This window comes from Tachysurus vachellii, chromosome 6 (genome assembly GCF_030014155.1).
Source record: "Tachysurus vachellii isolate PV-2020 chromosome 6, HZAU_Pvac_v1, whole genome shotgun sequence".
NCBI classification, from domain to species: domain Eukaryota; kingdom Metazoa; phylum Chordata; class Actinopteri; order Siluriformes; family Bagridae; genus Tachysurus; species Tachysurus vachellii.
Window position 1 is genome coordinate 3,278,364 of NC_083465.1, and position 19,504 is coordinate 3,297,867.

The window sequence follows — 19,504 nt, forward strand, 5'->3', positions numbered from 1 at the left end:
TTCTTAACCAGCCTGAGAAAGTTTCAGCGAACTAACCAGCCTAAATAGTAGTAGGTTAACGATTAACAGTAACATTGATGAAATACTGAAGATGAAGATGTTCAGGAGAAGTGAACAGGTTCTTTGGAGGCTTCTTCCATATATTCCCTCACTGACAAGACTCACTCTCATTCTCACTCATTTTCTAACGCTTTATCCGAACTACCTCGGGTCACAGGCGTCATCGGGCATCAAGGCAGGATACACCCTGGACTGAGTGCCAAACCATCGCAGGGCACACACACACTCTCATTCACTCACACAATCACACCCTACGGACAATTTCCCAGAGATGCCAATCAACCTACCATGCATGTCGTTGGACTGGGGGAGGAAACCGGAGTACCCGGAGGAAACCCCAGAGGCACGGGGAGAACATGCAAACTCCACACACACAAGGCGGAGGCGGGAATCGAACCCCCACCCTGGAGGTGTGAGGCAAACGTGCTAACCACTAAGCCTCCGGTCCCCCCCCCCCGACAAGACTCATTTTTTCTTAAGATTTTTGTGGGCAATAAAATTACTGGGATTTAATACCCTGGTGCCTAGTGTGAAATCCTATAACTATACGACCTCCATGTATTGTATTTCAATCTGAAAAAAACAGTTCAGATTAATAGGTATAATATGTCGGATGATCGAATATGTGGTGGACGATTCCACATCAGTCAGTAAGTTTTCCACCATTTTGGATTTTCTCTATTACATAAGCATTAACTAAAAAAGCAAAAAAAAAAAAAGTGAGGGGATTATTTGTTTGGTGTTTGGTGGACATTACATATCGGTCTATAAACTGGTTATAATTATGACATATTATGGCTGAATTAATTGATGGGATATAACAGGAATAAAAACCTTTAAACCTCACCTTTAAGGTGGTAACAGCTGCTTTGCTCCATCAGCAAACCGCAGTGTGTTTTACTCCAGACGTAGTCAATGGATTGGAAAAAAGTTCATGGTATCCCTTTAAAAGTTATTGGAGTGTTTCGTTTGTAACCATGTTTGCCAGCGAGCGATGGGAATAGGTCTGTGGTTAGTCATTTTCAACCCAAACGACTGACCCTTTCAGTAAAAGTAAAGCACTGGCATGGCAGAGTCGAGTTGCTTTCCTGGCAGCCTTTGGGGCAGAAAATGTTCTTTTTAATCCCTATGCTCGTTGTGGGCATTGGCTAAAATCATGGGTTTGAGGTTGAGTTAGTCTTCTTTAAAACTGGTGTAAGAGTAAAAGCTCTGGATGTGAGCGGACGAAGCTACACGCCATAATGTCAGTTATTATTATATTACCATCGTTGCATGATGTCTGGAACATGGCTAGTTATGTTTGGTCCTCGATCTACAGTAGTCACCGCTTATTTAGTTTTTTTTTTTTCTTTTCGCCAGAGAAAGGAGCTGATTTTAAAGAAACTGCTTGACATGTGAAAGTCTCCTGCACAGAAGATTTCTGCACTTAATAAGCACGAGCAAATTATCTCTGCATGAACATTAGGTTAGTGACATTTAATTGGATTAGCTATTTCTAGAAGCTAACAGTGGTGGACTGGCGTCTGTCAAATTCTTTGCCTTCCCCACTGCTTACCAGTACAGAAACGGCATTAATGCTATTGAAAGCTTTAAGAGACCTGAAGTGACTCCTCAACACACACACACACAGACACACACACACAGCTGGTGGCACGTAACTGGATCCATGTGCCTGGCCTGGGAACAGTCAACCGGCCGATGTTTAACGGTAACCCATGGCGAACTTCTCTCCTCTCATTTACTGTCTGTGGAAAAAATGGAGAGAAGGATAGACTTTTCCACATACACACTCGCGCTCTTGCTCACACACACACACACATTAAATAGCACACGACTTACTTTTAAAATGTCATGCATATTCAAACACACTACAGTCACACAACTTAGTTTTGAGACACAAAACAGAGGAGGGAAAAAGCACACACCCTCCCTCTCTCACCTCCATCCACCAGACCACACACACTCACACATAAACCGCAGAAAAAGGCCAAAAGGAAATGGAAAACTCAGCAGTTTCTTTTTTAGTGTAAATCGTTTAGAGATGAAACAAGCAAAGGAAGTGGCACAAATTAAAACACTAACACAATCCGTCTCATCACGACAGTTTTTTGCATCTCTAGTCTTGTTTCGTGCTTGTCTGTGTGTGTACGTGTGTGTGTACGTGTGTGTATGTGTGTGCACACTTCTGCCAGAATAAAACTCATATTGGACATAATATATTTGGATTTGTTTGTGGGGCTGTGGTAAAGGGTTTCACAAATCTGCCGCATTTGTGAAACACAACCATCCGTATCATTCCCATAATGCGTTGCATTTTGCTCTTCCTGATGTTATTGCAGGCAACATCTCTCAACAAATAAACGCAGTTTTTCCAGGATGAAGCCCCAGATCAGGAGTAATATATAATAATACGAGACTAGCCTGGTATATCTGCCTTTCTCAGCTTTTTAACCATCGCCAAAGCCGTGGTGTGACTCTGAACTTCTGGCCCTGAATCTGGTCCTGAGGTCTAGACAAATGTGTTCCGCAGTGCTGAGGACTTCTCCATCCAGAATGTGGTCATTTAACTACTTTCAATGCAGCTAGCCTACTTTTTCCACTAAGTAGAAATAGGCCGTGTGTGTAGGTGTGTGTGTGTGTGTGTGTGGTGGTCCACATCAAAAGAGTTGTCTTTTTAGCTTATGTTTTTTTCTTTTGCTCAGTTTGTTGAATGAGGTGAAAACATCCTGAAGAGATAGCATGAATATATATGATAGATAACGGTTTTGGTCCACTGATGGACGGATGGATGGTTGGATGGAGGGATGGATGAATGATATCCCTCAAAAGTGAGAGCTTTTTTTTCAGTAACAGCAATTTTAGCACTTCATTGTCATTTTTTATCATTGTTTTTATTTTGCTCTACTTGCAGTTATAGGAAACTCCTCCAGTGCATTGATATAATCCTTGCAGCTGGAACTGCGCTCAGACCTGCTGTTATAGAAAACGGATCAACCGATCAGATTTGAGTTTGCAACACCGTATACACACCTTACTGTATATACGTTCTGTATCAGCATTCCACGGATGTTTGGGGATTCATTTAGTGCAGGAATAACAGACAGAACAAAGCCAGTGTGTCTTAAAGAAAAAAAAAACAAATAGGATTATGAATGTGTTTTGTATTTAGTAAGTTCCATTTCCTCTGGGTTCTCCAGTTTCCTCCCACCTCCAAGTAACATGCTGGTAGGTGAATTGCTGACTCTAAATTGCCCATAAAAATAAATGAGTATGTGTGTGTTTGTGTGTGTGTGTGTGTTGGGGAAATGCATTGGAATGCTGTCCCATCCATGGCATGGACATTCCTGCCTCATGCCAAATGTTCCCAGGCTCCACAATTCAAACCAGAATAATTAGCTAATAATAAGAAGCAAAGACATTTAGAGTAATAAATGCTTATTCTTTTGTTATGAACACAAATATAATGTTAGATCACATATTTTAGGGATCAGCTTGATCACACCGAAGGTCGTCTTGGTGTTGTAGGGTCTAGAGGTTGAGGTTTTGATGTGTGTGGGTTTACTTTCAGTTCTTCAGCTTCCTCCCACCTCCAAAAAACATGCCAGTATGTGGATTGATTAAACTGTCACTAGATGGGTCCTATATGTCTTATGACATGGACTGGCTTCCTGTCAAACACACAGCGTTCTCATGATAAAGTTCGGGATGCACCACAAACGAATCAACAGACATTTTGCCCTTTATTTTGGTCTTGGACAATTACCACACGCTTTCCCTTATCGCACTACAACTATTAACTGCGGCTGGTTAAGGCTAATAAATGCTTTCTCCGAGGCATGTGAAGGTACTTACTGAACATATTTTATCATATTTCATACGAGTTACATATTTTTAAAAAGAATTGCTCAATTATTCTGCTATAAAAAAGGTCAAATCTGGGTTGTACAGATTTTTTAATGAACAGACAAACGCATTTGAATCAGCTAATGTTCCAGACATCTTTACTTTCTCCTCTCTCTCTCTCTCTCTCTCTCTCTCTCTCTCTCTCTCTCTCTCTTACTCTCAGTCTCTCAGTGGGTGCTTAGGAATGGAGGAAGATTTGGATGCTGTGGGTTGGCTCGTGAGAGGTTTTGGAAATGCTGGGGTGAAGGAAATTATGAGCACACCATGCAGTAAAGTCATGTGTGGGTTTTTTCGTAGGCAGAGAGTCTCCATCACTGATGAGCGAGAGGATGGTTGGGTCATTAGTGTATTTAATTAAAGATTCATTTACAAAAAAAAAAAAAAAAAAAAAAGAATTTGTTAAACGGAACAGAAATAAAAATAAATGCTTTAAGCGGTCTAGGAAAGCTTTCTTGTATAACGTGCGCTTCAAGAGCTATGGTTTAACTGTGTTTGAGGTTATTCATCAAAAGTTCATTAAAAGTGCTTAAAAAAAATACACTAATAGGATGAGTCAAAAACAAAAAATTAGAATTCATTTCAGTGAAGAACTGAAAGGTCCGAATGTTAGGGTTAGGTTTTTTCATATAAAATTCAACAAAAATTCATTGATGTTTTTGTCACTTGTTCACATTTGTATGTTTTTTTTTTTTTTTTTTTTAAAAAGCAACATAATTAAATGTCAGAATTTTCTAAAAAAAAAAAAAAAATTGACATGGAAATAATCAAAGATTAGATTAAACCCAATATGAGACACACAGCATAAAAAAGGTTAGAGAGAGAGAGAGAAAAAAGAGAGAGATGGAAAACGATCCACTATTCTGTATTATTAAAGCCTGTGTGTGTTATTAATGGTTAAAGCAGTCTGAATATCTGAGCATATAAGCTTTTACCATGCCGCTTAATGCCAGAATCTTGAACTAACGATGGGCAGAGAGCTATTAAAGAGAGCGATCTGCAGCGCCTGTAGGCTGCACAGGCAGGGATCAATAGCAGAAGAGCTTTCCTGTCCTGACCCGGTGTGATGTGAGTTAATTTCCAGTGTCATGGCCTCCATTAGTCAACGCAGTGAGTAAAGCGGCTGTGTTTGGTGCAGAGAAAATAATGCAGGTTTACTCAGTTTATGTTGTATGTCCTGTTTACTCCAGCCTTCTATTTTTAGTTTTTTCATAAAGGTATTTTAATAATGGATTGAAAAGCACTATAACGTAACTTAGTATTGATGAAAACAGGAATTGTTCTCTAACAGCTCAAGTATCTCAGGTTCAATCCTGATTTTGGTTTACTGTCTGTATGGACTTTCAGGTCTTCTCTGTATGTCCCTGTAGGTTTGCTCCAGGTTCTTCCAGCTGCAAGAACATGCATCTAAAAGAAATAAACTATAATTAGTTCATTAACAGAAATGTATTTCGCCTATGGGTGAATGAGTGTGGTGCATGTGCTGATTCGGCATGTAGTCCTGCTTCACACCCAACGTCCCGGGGCTCCAGGACCACTGACCAAGATGAAGTGAAGATGCATGAATGGAATAGATGCAATTGAAGGTGAATTAACTGGGATTTATACTCATGATGCTCTTAGTCTGTGAATGCAAATCTTTGTCAGTTGATCAGAAGTTTAGTAAAAAGTTACTAGTAAGTGTTTAGTTGGTCCATATTTGTGTGTGTGTGTGTGTGTGTGTGTGTGTGTGTGTGTGTGTGTGTGTGTGTGTGTGTGTGTGTGTGTGTGTGTGTGTGTGTTTTGCTAGTACAGTTTTGGCTTCGTCTCCAGTCAGTTACTACAGACTCCTCTTGATGACAGGCTGAGGTGATGCCATCATGCATCTGTGTGTAGATGTGTGCGGTTGTGGTAAAATGAAGTGGGTGTGTATGATTTTTAATGAGCTCAACCTCAGTGGTGGTTGGCGACAAATGAAAGAAAGACGGAGGGATGGACGCCACTTCAAAGGCCTCTTTGGATCTGACTGTAATGTTGGGCTCAGTCTGTTATTTCACTTAAACACACACACACACACATACACAATTAAATCACACACACACACACACACACACATACACACACACACACACACACACACACTTAAATCTCTCTCTCTCTCTCTCTCTCTCACACACACACACACACACACTTAAATCACACACACACACACACACACACACACTCACTTAAATCACACACACACACACACACACACTTAAATCACACACACACACACATACACACACGCGCGCGCGCGAAATATATCAGTTCAGTAGTTTTTCAGTAATTAGTTTATGTTTGGACAATATATATATTATTATTATATGTAAATGATAATCATATATATATATATATATATATATATATATATATATATATATATATATATATATATGGTGATGTAAATAAAACGAATTCGTACTACATCTGACATGATCGTTAAGTACTGAACTCTTTAAGTCTTTGGGATTGCAGTCTTGTATTGTGGCTCCCTCTAGTGACGTGAATAATTAGGACGCAGCACAAAACACTACAAGCTCAAGTGCATGACGATGTTCTGTATAAGGCATCAGCCTAATGTGTTATTGTATAGTGTTTCCTGAAATAACAAAGCATTCGGAAGATCGGGATCCCAAAGAACCCTTTAAAATAACTGAAAATTTGTTTCTTAGGATTTGTCTCGTCTTGCGTCTTTTAGCTGCCTTATAAACCTGCAGTTGCCTCTAATATGATCACACAAACACACACACACACACCCACACACACATACACACACACACACACACACACACACACACACACACACACACACACACACACACACACACCAGTGTTGTATAAAGTACTAGAAAGCAATACTTGAGTAAAAGTACAAGTATCGTACTAGAAAAAGACTTTGGTAGAAGTGAAAGTTACCTTTTAGAATATTACTCAAGTAAAAGTCTTAAAGTATCTGATATTTACTGTACTTTTTGTAATTTTCTGATATTTAATGTACTTAAGTATTTGAAGTAAAAGTAAAAAGTAAAATTTCAGTGATTTTCACTAGGCATAAGATCAGGGGCGGTTGTAGGGTCTCATCTTTAGGGGTTTTAGCCCTCAGTGAGAATTTAAAACAAGAAGAGTTTTATATTATATATTATATGACTACATAGTAAGACAAAAGTTATGGTATTATTTAAAATGGCAAAAGTGGACACCAAAATTTTATGCATGATGTAATGATGCCAGTCTCAAATCAAATCAGTTTATGTATGTGTGCATTCTCTACAAACAGTGTGTCCAATGAATCCAGTGAATAAACAAATATTCACAAGACAAAGACCAAATCAATGCCTCCAGCTCTGACTGCGCGTGCACTGCGCCTCCAGCTCTGACTGCGCGTGCACGCTGCGCGTGCCTGTGCTTCTCCGTAGAGCGCGCGGACGTGCGCAATGCAATCCAGGAGCAGTGATTCGCCAAACCTCCCTTATTGCAGTCGCACACATTTCTTCTGATTTTATTTTGTAGTAACGAGTAACGAAGATGCTTAGTGGAAATATAACGGAGTAAAAGTACACATTTTATCTAGGAAATGTAGTGGAGTAAAAGTGAAAGTTGACATAAATTTAAATAGTGAAGTAAAGTAGCCTACAGATACGTGACATTTCTACTTAAGTACAGTAACGAAGTATTTGTATTCCGTTACAGTACAACACTGACACACACAAACACAGACACACACCCATACACACACCGCACACACACGCACACACACACACACACCACACACACACCACAAACACACACACACACAAACACACACACACTAGTTTAATGTTCCATTCATTCATAGATCAACAAGTTATCTTAAAAACTGTTAAGCCTTTAAAAATGATCTAATACTCTATGAATATTGACATTCTTTAGTCATTTCTTGCACAAAGCCAAATTGAGTGGGACACCAGTTTATTAAACTTAAAGAACCTGGAAGCTGGAGACAATGTCAACATGGGAAATCTTCTCCTAGCCAGTATATGGACATAGTATTACAGCTCTTGTACAAAGAATGAGAAAGAAGGTGTTGTTGAAGGGCAAAATTCATTCCATTGTACGCAGAAGCAGTGCTTCATCAGTGCCAAGCAGGAAATGGTGTGTTTTAAACAGTACAACCTGGAAACACATGTTTAAGTATTCTCCAAGTCGCATTTTAACGCTGATTTGCCCCAGGCTTTGTCTGTCTAGATGTTATGGATTTCTTTGTTACCCTCATCTGCTGGCGCTCTGATCATGACTCAGGATTCTGGGGAAAAGTCTTTTCAAGCCTACGTGCCATCTTAAGTCATGTCAGGGGCATGATTTAGACATCACACAGACTTGATGGCCTGCTGGAAATTGTACAGAAAGTCTTTTCTTCTCCACCGTTGGAGCAATTCATAACAGGAACTAAAATGAAGGCTTGTATTGTTTAAAAAGAAGTGTGAAGGAAAGAAATACCTACAATACACACAGGGACCTTTTTAATCTGGATTTTAGGAAGGTTTCAGGAAAGAAACCATCATTTTTGATTTCATGATGCATTGGAATTTATTCACATTTATTCTGGCTGCCAGAGGTTTCTATTAATGTGCTGACTGCAAAATATTGTTGTTTCTGTAGTAACAGAATATGTGTAATTGTTAAGATGGTGGTTTTCTGCTTCTGGTTAGAAGCTTCTTCAGGAAAGTGAACAAGAGTGAATAATAATATATCAGAATCAGAAGAAGCTTTATTGCCAAGTGTGCTTGCGCATACAAGGAATTTGTCATACGCTTCCAGTACATAAACACAATAACACACAGACAATAAAAATAAGATGAGAATAAAACTAATATGTAAATTATGTAAAATCAAATTAATTCTAAAAATAAATATATTTAAATTTGTATGTACAGTTGTGCTATAGATGATAGAATGGGATAGAATAGAATGAGATGCAGGGATGTATTAGGATGGAGAGGGTAACAATTAATTGCACATTGTTATTGCATAATGAGGGAACATTCGACTGTTCATGAGGACATGTCTGGTGGAAGAAACTGTTCTTGTGCCTGGTTGTGCTGGTATTTAAGGCTCTGTTGCACCGGCTACAAGGAAGGTCTGGGCTCACCATCATTCCTGGAGAGATTAATTGATAATTCATTCATTAACTCAGACTCACTTAGCAGGGGGTTTTTATTTAGTTTTGTAAGCTAGTCAGGGGCGAGCCCCACTGTGGCATGCTGGATATTTAACCAGCATCAATATTTACCCAGGACTATGAAGGAAACTTAGTGTGCAGGCTCCATAACTCATTCCCGCAGCCAAAGTTAGTCACAGAAAGAACAACATCCATTCTGGCTACATCCAAAACCTAAAAAAAACTTAAAGAGCGTGTCAAAATATTATGACACCGAGAGTGAGTACATGCATTTAAATCATTTAAATTAAAGCAATTTAGTGGGCTTTTGTGACATTTCTTTATTTTGGACTGCAGTGTAAAATCCTAAATGCATCTACACTCCTCATGTAAGAAATGATCTACATACTTCTACCTTCACTACCTAATGTTGTGCACTTTAAAAGAGAAAGAAGAATGACATGAGTAGTCATGAGTTGTTTTTTTATACTTCAGGGTCACAAAAAGCCCTGACATACAGACAGTAATTGGATGCTGAGCGTGGCAAATTACTGAAAAGATTCCATGCTAGAAATGTGAAATGTATTCAACAAACACGTTTGTATTGATTTAATTTTGCCTTTTTTTTAGCAATGGATTTTTTGTTCTTTATCTTGATTCCTTAATCAACCAGATTGTCAGAATATTTTCTAATGCATGATAAAAGTGTAAATATGGTTACAAGTACTGCAGCAGGATCTAGCAGTTCACTGACTCTGGACAGGATACAGGTTCATTTGCCAGGGGCCAATGTAGCATAGCTGACACCAACACCTACACCCGCTGGCAGGTATTGGGGGGTCAGAGGAACGCCCTCTATAGAGAGAACCCAAGATTACATAGAACCCAACATACACAGGAACTCTTCACAGACAGTAACCAAAACTCAGATCCCAAACTGCTGTGATCCAGCAACACTTTACTGTATGAAATGTATAAGATTTTTTTTGTACTTGATTGGAACCATTAATTGGAGCTTGTTATTACTGATTTATTTATAATTATTTTTTACATACTTAAACTTTCAGCTTCACAACACACTGGACCATGGATTTAGCAATTGCATTATGTCAGATTTCTTTTTTTAAGATGATCAAATCTAACAGTTAACTACAGTATTTATTTATTTATTTATTTATTAATTACTAATTGAGTCCAATTCCTAACTTCATTCATTAGGCTATAAAATGATCCATATTGGCCTCATCCAAACGTACACGCACGCACGCACGCACGCGCACACACACACACACACACCTCGAATTCCAGACCGGGAGTCAGTCAAGTGGGTCTAAGTGGGTCACTTAATACACAGGTTGCTGAGGACATTTTTTCCAGATTATTTCGACAACTAAAACATTAATGAGTGCTACTACACCTTTTATTGTTATTGTTTATATTTTGGTGTATTTTTAAAATCGTGTATTACATCGTATAACATTTTAGCAGACGTGTCCTTCAAACAAAATGTCAATTACTATTTTACTACAACGAATAAACGTGATACCAAAGTTGCTCAATCTTTCAGCTGACTCCAAAATCGAGAGCTGTCGTTAAATGAAGCGCACCGTCTGTCCTACAGAGGGCTATTTGAGCTTCAACTACATTGATACGACTGACTTTTGGATTATCCAATAGAGATCTGGGTGTGAGAAATATCAGCCAATCAGAGTTAAAGGGGGTGGGTGCTGTTGCACGGAAACCGGCTCGCTGTGCTACAGTAGCGCACAGTAACTGATACCTTTTACTCTGCTAGGTGGTCGGTTAGCAACATTAACCGTATGTCTGATACGTTTATCGTAGAAGAACCACCGATAGTGGCGATAAAAGTGTCTATAACATCTTTAAAGTGGATATTGAGCGCAAATATAGCAAATTTGTGTGTGTGTTGTTAAGATAGTGAGGTAAACGTTCGCGGTGTGAAACCGGTAGCTTAGCCGGCTAATCAGGACGGGTGTGTTAGCAACAAAATAAAGAACACACACACATACAGTATATAAGTTGACAGCACAAGAGTGAGAGAGAGGAGACATGGGGTCCAGAGCATCGTCACTTCTCAGGGAGGAGGACATTGAGGAAATTAAGAAGGAAACTGGATGTAAGTTCATTAAACTCTAAGCTAAATAAACGACTTTTCCACACAGAGCCGTTAGGACACTTTACTACTGATTCTCAACACTAACACATCACATCTCTAAATCATCACATATCTATTATTATTACACGCAAATAAACGAGTTACTATAAACACCTTTATTCTTAAAACCTTCTGGTTTCAGTGTAAAAACGACTGAATATTACGTCATGAACAGAAAATCAATAGAACGATAGATTAAACACGTCTGACACGTTTCCCCTTCGGTATTATATAGCCAGTAGAAATAACACCAAGAAATGTATTATATCTGTTTGTAGACACAATTTGCGTTATTTCTTTTGGGAACAGAGGTCTATCTGTTTGTTTGTTTTTTTGTTCTCTTTACTCATTTCTACCAGGAGAAAAAAACCAAGCAATTATCTGTGTTTAAAATGCTGAACCATTTGTTGTTATGATCCCACGTCTGTTATGTTAGAACATTTTCATTTGGTAGATGTTTTAATTTCATTAATCTACGGATCAAGGCTTGGACTTCTCACTTTTTGACACTGAGCTACAAATAACCAAATTTTCAGACCAGTGATTTCTTCCCTTATTTTCCCAGGATGGTTTTTTTAACCCTGTGATTTTCACACCACTGTGGTTTTGGTGTGGTACAACACACACACACACACACACACACACACACACACACACACACACAACTGTTTTTCTCTAAATGGATGCACGATGGGGATGCACTATATCTCAGAATGCACCTGATCCGAGTAACCGATCTATAACTACGTCCTTGTGGGTTTTATTAATCACAGTCCTTAACACTGTGGTGTTCTGCCCACATTAAACAGTGTTCTGTCTCAGCGGTGATACATAAAGAACAGAGCAGGACAGACCAGTCTAACACAGACCAGTCTAACACAGTGAGTCACTATGTGGTCTTGGGCTCGGTCAATTACTGTACAGTCGTATTTTTACACTGGGCTCATTTATTCTTCAGTTTTATAGAAGCCATATTCTGATTTAATGGTTTATTTGAACACATGGACTAATCTAGTCTCATAAAATAATAGAGTGATGAAACGATCTTGATTTTGAACTTTATTATGCAGCCATTGTTTAATGTCTTTGACTTTATGGATTTAGTGCTGATGAGGATATCTGTGTCTGTTTCACACAGTCTCACACAGTCAGATCACTCGGCTCTACAGCCGATTCCACAGCTTGGACAAGGGTGAGAACGGTGCTCTCAGGTACACACACACACACACACACACACACACACACACACATAGATAAGAACTGTACACTGACATGGGTCACAGAGCAAACATAGAGACGGGGAGTATATCACTGTTCACTCCCAAAAACCAACACCGACGATTAATGCATTAAATCAGCAGTTTTTATTTTCAGTCTTCACTATATCTTTGTACACTTTTCTGGTCACAGGCTGTAGAATCTTGAACACCAGGGCAGTTGTAACAGCAGGGAAAAATTTTTCCAGTCACTTTTTTTTTAATAACGCAACAGCCTCACGTAGCAGTAAAGCGATAAAAGCTAGAAACTTCATAATATAAAACACTTCCTCCCCTCACCATCCATCAATAATGGCTTTTTTTTTTTGCAGTGAACTAACTTTTTTCTATGCACCGTGATTAAAGAATGACTGGGCATGTTGTTGCAAGCAAATAACCAATGATGAGGTGCTATGAGGCGGGTTGGCCTGTAATTGATACCTATGACACTTAACTGATACGTATGACACGTTAATGAGCATGTTAAGACCATTAGGATTTACCTCGCAGCCAAATCTAACCCACTGGAGCACTTATTTGCCCATAGGGCTTTTGATCATGGTGTAGTGAACTCTTGACACTTCACCTGTCATTCCTGGATTGGATCGTTCTATGGGGGGAAAAAAGAAATACAGTTAATGTCATGCAACAGCCGTTATTACCTCAGCAGTAATGTGAACATTTCACTGTTAAGATGTGGTTTTTGAAAGGAAACAGAAACGAATGTTTTGTAATTTGTTCTTTCCTGTGCTCAAGTTAATCTTCATGCTTGGGTTGGATCATACCCTCGTTTGTCCTTTTGCGTCAAAGCGTCTGTGGAATGAATAACTCTAAAATGTCAATGAATTGTGAAGAAATGTGTCTCATGGGGGAACATTGGGTGTCATTTCTCCTCTGGTGGGAGTGTCGACTCACACTGATAGCTGACCTCTGGACGGTGTGGCTCATCCTTTATCTCCGGCACGTTTTTGTGTAATCTGACTGCAGACGCATTTAAAGCCACGCTTTTGTCAGACTGATTATCACTCACGTCAAATTTCATAATTAACAATATGTGTATTTAATGTATGAATTCAATAACATCATAATGAAGCATGACTCCACAGGTTTACAGCACTTTCCTGCTTCAATTGCAGAAATCCCGTCTATGACCTCAAACAATCTGTCATTTGTCATTTGATTTAATAGTACAGTAGCTGGGTATGTTTTTTTTATTCTGTTTACACTTTAAACAGTTATGCTTTCGTGTATAAAAGCTGTGGGTATAAAGCTTTATTTACAGTGAAACTACTCCCACAGACCTGGTAGTGTAATGCCAGGAGATTCTGTGTGTACTGTGTTTCATTAGTACACAGAATCCGAAACTCCACGTCCTTGATTCAGGACATACACGCTACATTGTCTCAGTCACACTCGCTCGCGTGAGTTCAAGGTGACTTGTTTGACGGTTCGTTACCGGAACGTGATCCTGGGTTGTGCGTGAAAATGTGTGCTGTTATTCTTACTCAGAAATGATCTGAGATGTACGTCTCGCAGGACGAATAGATAGAGCTGCGGTGTAAGGGGGAAAATATAGAATACATAGAAAAAATATACAGTTGATTGTTTGAAAGCTTAGCACTCCAAAGTTCAATCAGCAGTGTTTGATTCCTCATAATATTTATCCATTTATAGTTACATTTAATTTTGTCAATCCCTCACCCCTCAAGTTGTAAGTGGTGATAGATGTGTTTTAACAGAAAGATTTACATTTACATGCAGTGCTTTAATTCTGTCGTTAAAATGTGAAAAAAGTCTCTAATAAAATTCTCTCTCTGTTTTCCTCTTCTGTTCAGTCGTGAAGACTTCCAGAGAATTCCAGAGCTGGCCATCAACCCTCTTGGTGATCGGATAATCAACGCCTTCTTCTCAGAGGGGTGAATACAGTGCTAATATTTTTTAGAATATATATATATATATATATATATGACACTGTATTGATGTTTTGTGAAGGACATTTTTTCCAACTCATCTTTTAAGATCATGAGACAGTTATCGTCTCTTCATATCAAAACAGCTGTCACTAAAATATGTGACGTGTCTTATAGCAGCTCAAATATGATTAAACGCCACTTCGGATCCACTTGCAACGTGACCACATGTTGCAATCTGACCTTGAGTTGTCTGACAGGATGAAAATCATATTGCATAACAGCACATATTGCGCAACAGACGTTTACAGAGTGTCGTCTTGGTTACCACGAGGCTGTCTAGCTGTTTTATTTGTAAAAGGCAAGCTGGTTTAGTGAGGCAGGTTTGGTTTGGGGTTTGTGTGTGTGTGTGTGTGTGTCATAATGCTCATCCTCTTTGACGGTCAGGAAGATTGCAATGTTGTTATGAAACACGTCTCCAACACCCGAGACAGAATACTCTCCACTCTCTGGGGTTTTTTTTTAGTTTCATGGTCATGTCTGAGCCAGAGTTTTAGAGACCATGTCATTATGTTCCTTGAAAGATTGCCGTGTAGGCGGTTTAATACTAGGTGTGTTGCATACACATGTTTTTATTTAACTCTTCTGGAGTGTGTGGTTCACTTTGAGATGTTAAGGCTGGGCGTATAAGACTTAAAATAAACTTTACATACGTTCACTGTAGAAACTTCCTGCCCTTCTCGCCTTCTAGAGAACATTCAGCGTGAGCTGATGTTAATAAAAGGACTCTGATTCATGCTCACGTCCGTGTTATCTTTGTGTAGAGAGGATCAGGTGAACTTCCGAGGCTTCATGAGGACGTTGGCCCACTTCCGGCCAGTCGAAGACAACGAGAAGAACAAGGACCCGAACATTGAGCCACTCAACAGCAGGAACAACAAACTGCTCTGTGAGTCTTCTGTCAGCACCATGATCATAGAAACCTCAGAACCAATCTCTGTATAACATGTTCACACTGAGTACTGTTGAATTCACTAATTAAACCATCGTGTGCGGACCTAAGACGAGTACACACTCGCTCACAGAATCTTAATTTTAATGCTTTTTTCCCCCCAGGCATTGACAAAATTGAGCATAGCTTGCGTGTGATTATGTGTTATTTCTCCTCAAAGACTAGATCATATGTCCTTATTTTTCACTTTGGAATTAAAAAGAGCTGGTCAATATATCTTTTTATTTGTCCTCCCCCCCTCTTCCAGTTGCCTTCCGTCTCTATGACCTGGACCGAGATGATAAAATCTCTCGAGATGAACTACTCCAGGTGAGCACATTTTCATACATCACCATGTGTTAAAAATCTCATCTATTTTCTTGTTTGAGGAAACACAGAGATCTTTGTATCCTAACCTAATAACAGACACGCCTCACTGTCAGCTGACACCACCTAAAGAAAAGCCCTGCGCTCGGACACTCCTTATTTTCCAGTGATGTCACAGGTTTCAGAGTCAGTGCAGGAACAGCTTACTTGGGGTTATTTGTGATAGATCAAATAATAATCTTCATCTTTCACCACAGCAGATTGCCAGTGATTACATTTTTTAAGTTAAACAGCTATGAACGGTCATTTCCTGACCAGCCTCTCTTTATTTTTGACTTGGCTTGTCACGATACAGAGAAAGCACAACCCATAAACTCCTGTCTTCATCAGCGTTTCTCTGTCATGTTCCTGTGTGTGTTCAGGTGCTGCGGATGATGGTCGGTGTGAATATTTCGGACGAGCAGTTGGGCAGCATCGCAGACCGGACCATCCAGGAGGCCGATACCAACGGAGACATGTGCATCTCCTTCAGCGAGTTCATCAAGGTGACACAGCACAAGAGTCATGTTTCTATGCTAAAGAATAGTTTAAAAAAAAAAGCTAGATTACAAAGATTTAACATCAGTCTGTGAATAAAAGAAACGGGTAAGATCCATCACTCTGATCTGATTTAAGTGGCTATTAAGCTGTAGCTATGACTAAAATGTTTTTCTTGTTGATGTTACAGTGTCTTCTTATTGCTGGCTAGTTTAATCGCCCACCTTGTTTAAGAACATTAACAACTTTGGTGTCACAGTGTAACTCTGTCTATAGACGATTGAGTGGTCACATGTGGATCATGTCACTTTTAATACTCTACATCACACGGTAAAACCTGTCTGAGTTTGTTCCTGAAACCGTCTGAAAACTCTGTTGAATATCGTAATTAAATTGTGTAATGATTTCATTGATTCACGTTTATTGACGGATGTGCATGACGTATGTTTTTCCCTCTCTTCAGGTGTTGGAGAAAGTTGACGTTGAGCAGAAGATGAGCATTCGCTTCCTGCACTAATGCATCGCTGCTGTCCCGCTGTTGGTCTGACGCATTTCGGTCTCCTCGGCTCCGATTACTCCTGTTATGGCCGTCGTCGATTTGTCTTCTATATATTCCTTTTTTCTGTGAAATCATAGCTCGCAATCACACTCTTGTTGTTGTTCGGATCAAAGGGAATATTCACGTGCCTTCAGTTGTCGAGCCGGTCAGCCACTGTATTTATTCTGGACAATTCCTGGTTTGAACCCAGCTCTCTTGTTGTTTCATGCAACGTAGTAGATGTAGTGATGGAGTGCTTTCAAAACGTAACTTGGGTTATTTTATTCAAAGCCAAATCTTTCGCATTTAATGTGAAATGTCTGTCTTAATCTTAACACGCACTAACTTTACATTTCGCTTTATTGCATTAAAATGTTCTTTTTATTACATTTTTTTTCTTCAATATTATGTGAGAGCTCAGGATATGTAATTGTGACACATTTGCACATATCCTCGCCCTAAAACATTTGCTTATATGGGAGATTAAATAAGCAAACGAATTAAGGCTTCATGTGGAGTCTTGTCTCTTGGTATTTAAACATTTCCTAAAAAAAAGCATCCCGAAGCTTTCGGCTTTGCTTTTTAAGACACTAGCACATGGAGACATGGAGTCCGATGGCCTTCTGATTCACACAGTCAGTCAAGGTTCAGTGAACTGTGCAACTTCACACAAAGCACCACTGTCAATGTGCTGTATTTTTTAACTGCCTCCGGCGATCAAATGTCGTTTGTTTATATTGCGCACATTTCCTGCTTTAGAAGCTATAAATTGCTGATTATGAAAATTCTCTGTGATCAGTAGGGCTTGCTGTTTCTCGCTCCGTGTACACGTCTGTATGATGTCATGTCTAGTCACTGATTGTGATTGTTGGCTTGTAACTCTAAGCAATGGACAAATAAATCAGTTCCATTATTTTATTACTCAGTGGGATTTGTTAGTTGTATATTCTGTCATACAGACATTATGGGGAGTGAAAGAGAAGTGTGATTTTGGTCAAATAAAAGTTGAAGTGCCATATTGCTTTTGTATATTTCATTCATTTCAATTTTTGACATTTTTTTGGCTACAGATCAGACTGAAGTTGGGTGAGATGTTAATATCAGTAACATAATACTGTAAATGTCTTTTCTGAACTAGTTTTATGCTGTATACAGCTTTGTGTTCTCTCTCTCTCTCTCTCTCTCTCTCTCTCTACTAAAAAATCCTTTTTTTCTTGCAAGAAAAAAATATACAAAAAATGCTATTTGCATTTTCAGGAAATTGAACACAGGCTATAAGTGCAGGCTCGATCAGCCGTGTGTCCAAGCTTTTTTCTGAGCACTATTTGTCTTGCTGTGGATGACAAAACAGTGCACATTCAAGCCAGTACATCTTTTGTGTCACTGTATTTGAGCAGCACAATCACAGCAGATGACTTTCAGATGACTCTCCTGAACTGACCTATTGAAAATCTGTGCTTCTGTTGATCCAAGGACAATTTACAGGCGATTGTCGAGTAAGCGGTGCCGTCTCTGGGCTGATTATTGACCCAGCTGGATTTCCTTGGAGGACATTTTGAATAGCTCCTAATTCAAACACATTAAGTATATATATATATATATATATATATATATATATATATATATATTTTATGAATGTATTCATTAGTCTAATGGGTATAAAAGATATTTGGAGCAGGAACATCTATTTTTAGTACTAGAGTGTAAGTTATAAAAACATCCAGAGCATACAAACCCACTGCAATACATTTGGCAGCTGCTTATATTTATACAGCTGAGAATTAAGGGCCTTGCTCAGGGGCCCCAGCTTGGTGGCCCAGGGATTGAAACTCACAATCTTCGGATCAGTAGACCAACACCTTAACCACTGGGCTACCACTTCTACACTACCACACTACCATGTATGGCCAAAGTTTTGTGTTCCAGTTCATCCCGAAGGTTAACTGCAGCAATAAATAGATCACTTTGACTGTTTAATGAATAAGTAAACTGTTGACCAGGCAACTCTTTGCAACGGGGACAAAAGTAATTTAGACAGAGTATGTTAATGTGACTTGACTGGACATGTAACGTAAATCTGAGCTACTTCTGTCTTGTTTAAAATAAACAAACTGTGTGAAATTGTACTCTGCTTAACAGTCATTTCGACCCGCTGTGAATTTCTAGGATACCAACCCCATGAATTGCATTGTGGTATTTCCTTAACACAATTATTATCCCTGATGTACATTGTGTTTGTCTGGTTAGCTGCCAAAGCACAGAAAGAGCTGGACAAACAGCTAGACCTTTATTTTCTGGCTGGTAGTAATTTTCCATATTGTTCAATCATTAAATGGTCAAGATGTTTGAATTACCTGCTGTGGATTTATTTATTTATTTATTTATTTATTTATTTATTAATACATTAAAATAATTTTTTTTTTCTACTGATGAAGGGGGTCCACCAGTGCTTTCACATGGTAATGGTTAATGGTTTGCAATAATTAATGGTTTGTTGTGATTAATGGTTTGTTATGGTTAATTCTTTAACATGGCTGAGGCGCATGAATATTCATTATGAATTAATATGTAGTTCAATTTTGGAAGGCAGAAGGTTCTTTGTAATCATTTTCGATTTCCACTTTCATTAACTCATACCCCCTGAAATCAGC

The 19,504-nt window shown here is 38.9% G+C and overlaps 1 protein-coding gene across 1 annotated transcript; it reads left to right on the forward strand.

Annotated features, from left to right (window-relative positions):
- Window positions 1-10,869: 10,869 nt before the first annotated feature.
- chp1 (calcineurin-like EF-hand protein 1) lies at window positions 10,870-17,873 on the forward strand. The gene is made up of 7 exons (XM_060871777.1): window positions 10,870-11,255; window positions 12,433-12,505; window positions 14,386-14,466; window positions 15,285-15,409; window positions 15,720-15,781; window positions 16,201-16,323; window positions 16,779-17,873. Exons 1-7 carry the CDS (start codon window positions 11,189-11,191, stop codon window positions 16,830-16,832), a joined length of 585 nt encoding a protein of 194 aa, XP_060727760.1. The 5' UTR covers window positions 10,870-11,188; the 3' UTR covers window positions 16,833-17,873.
- Window positions 17,874-19,504: the final 1,631 nt, after the last annotated feature.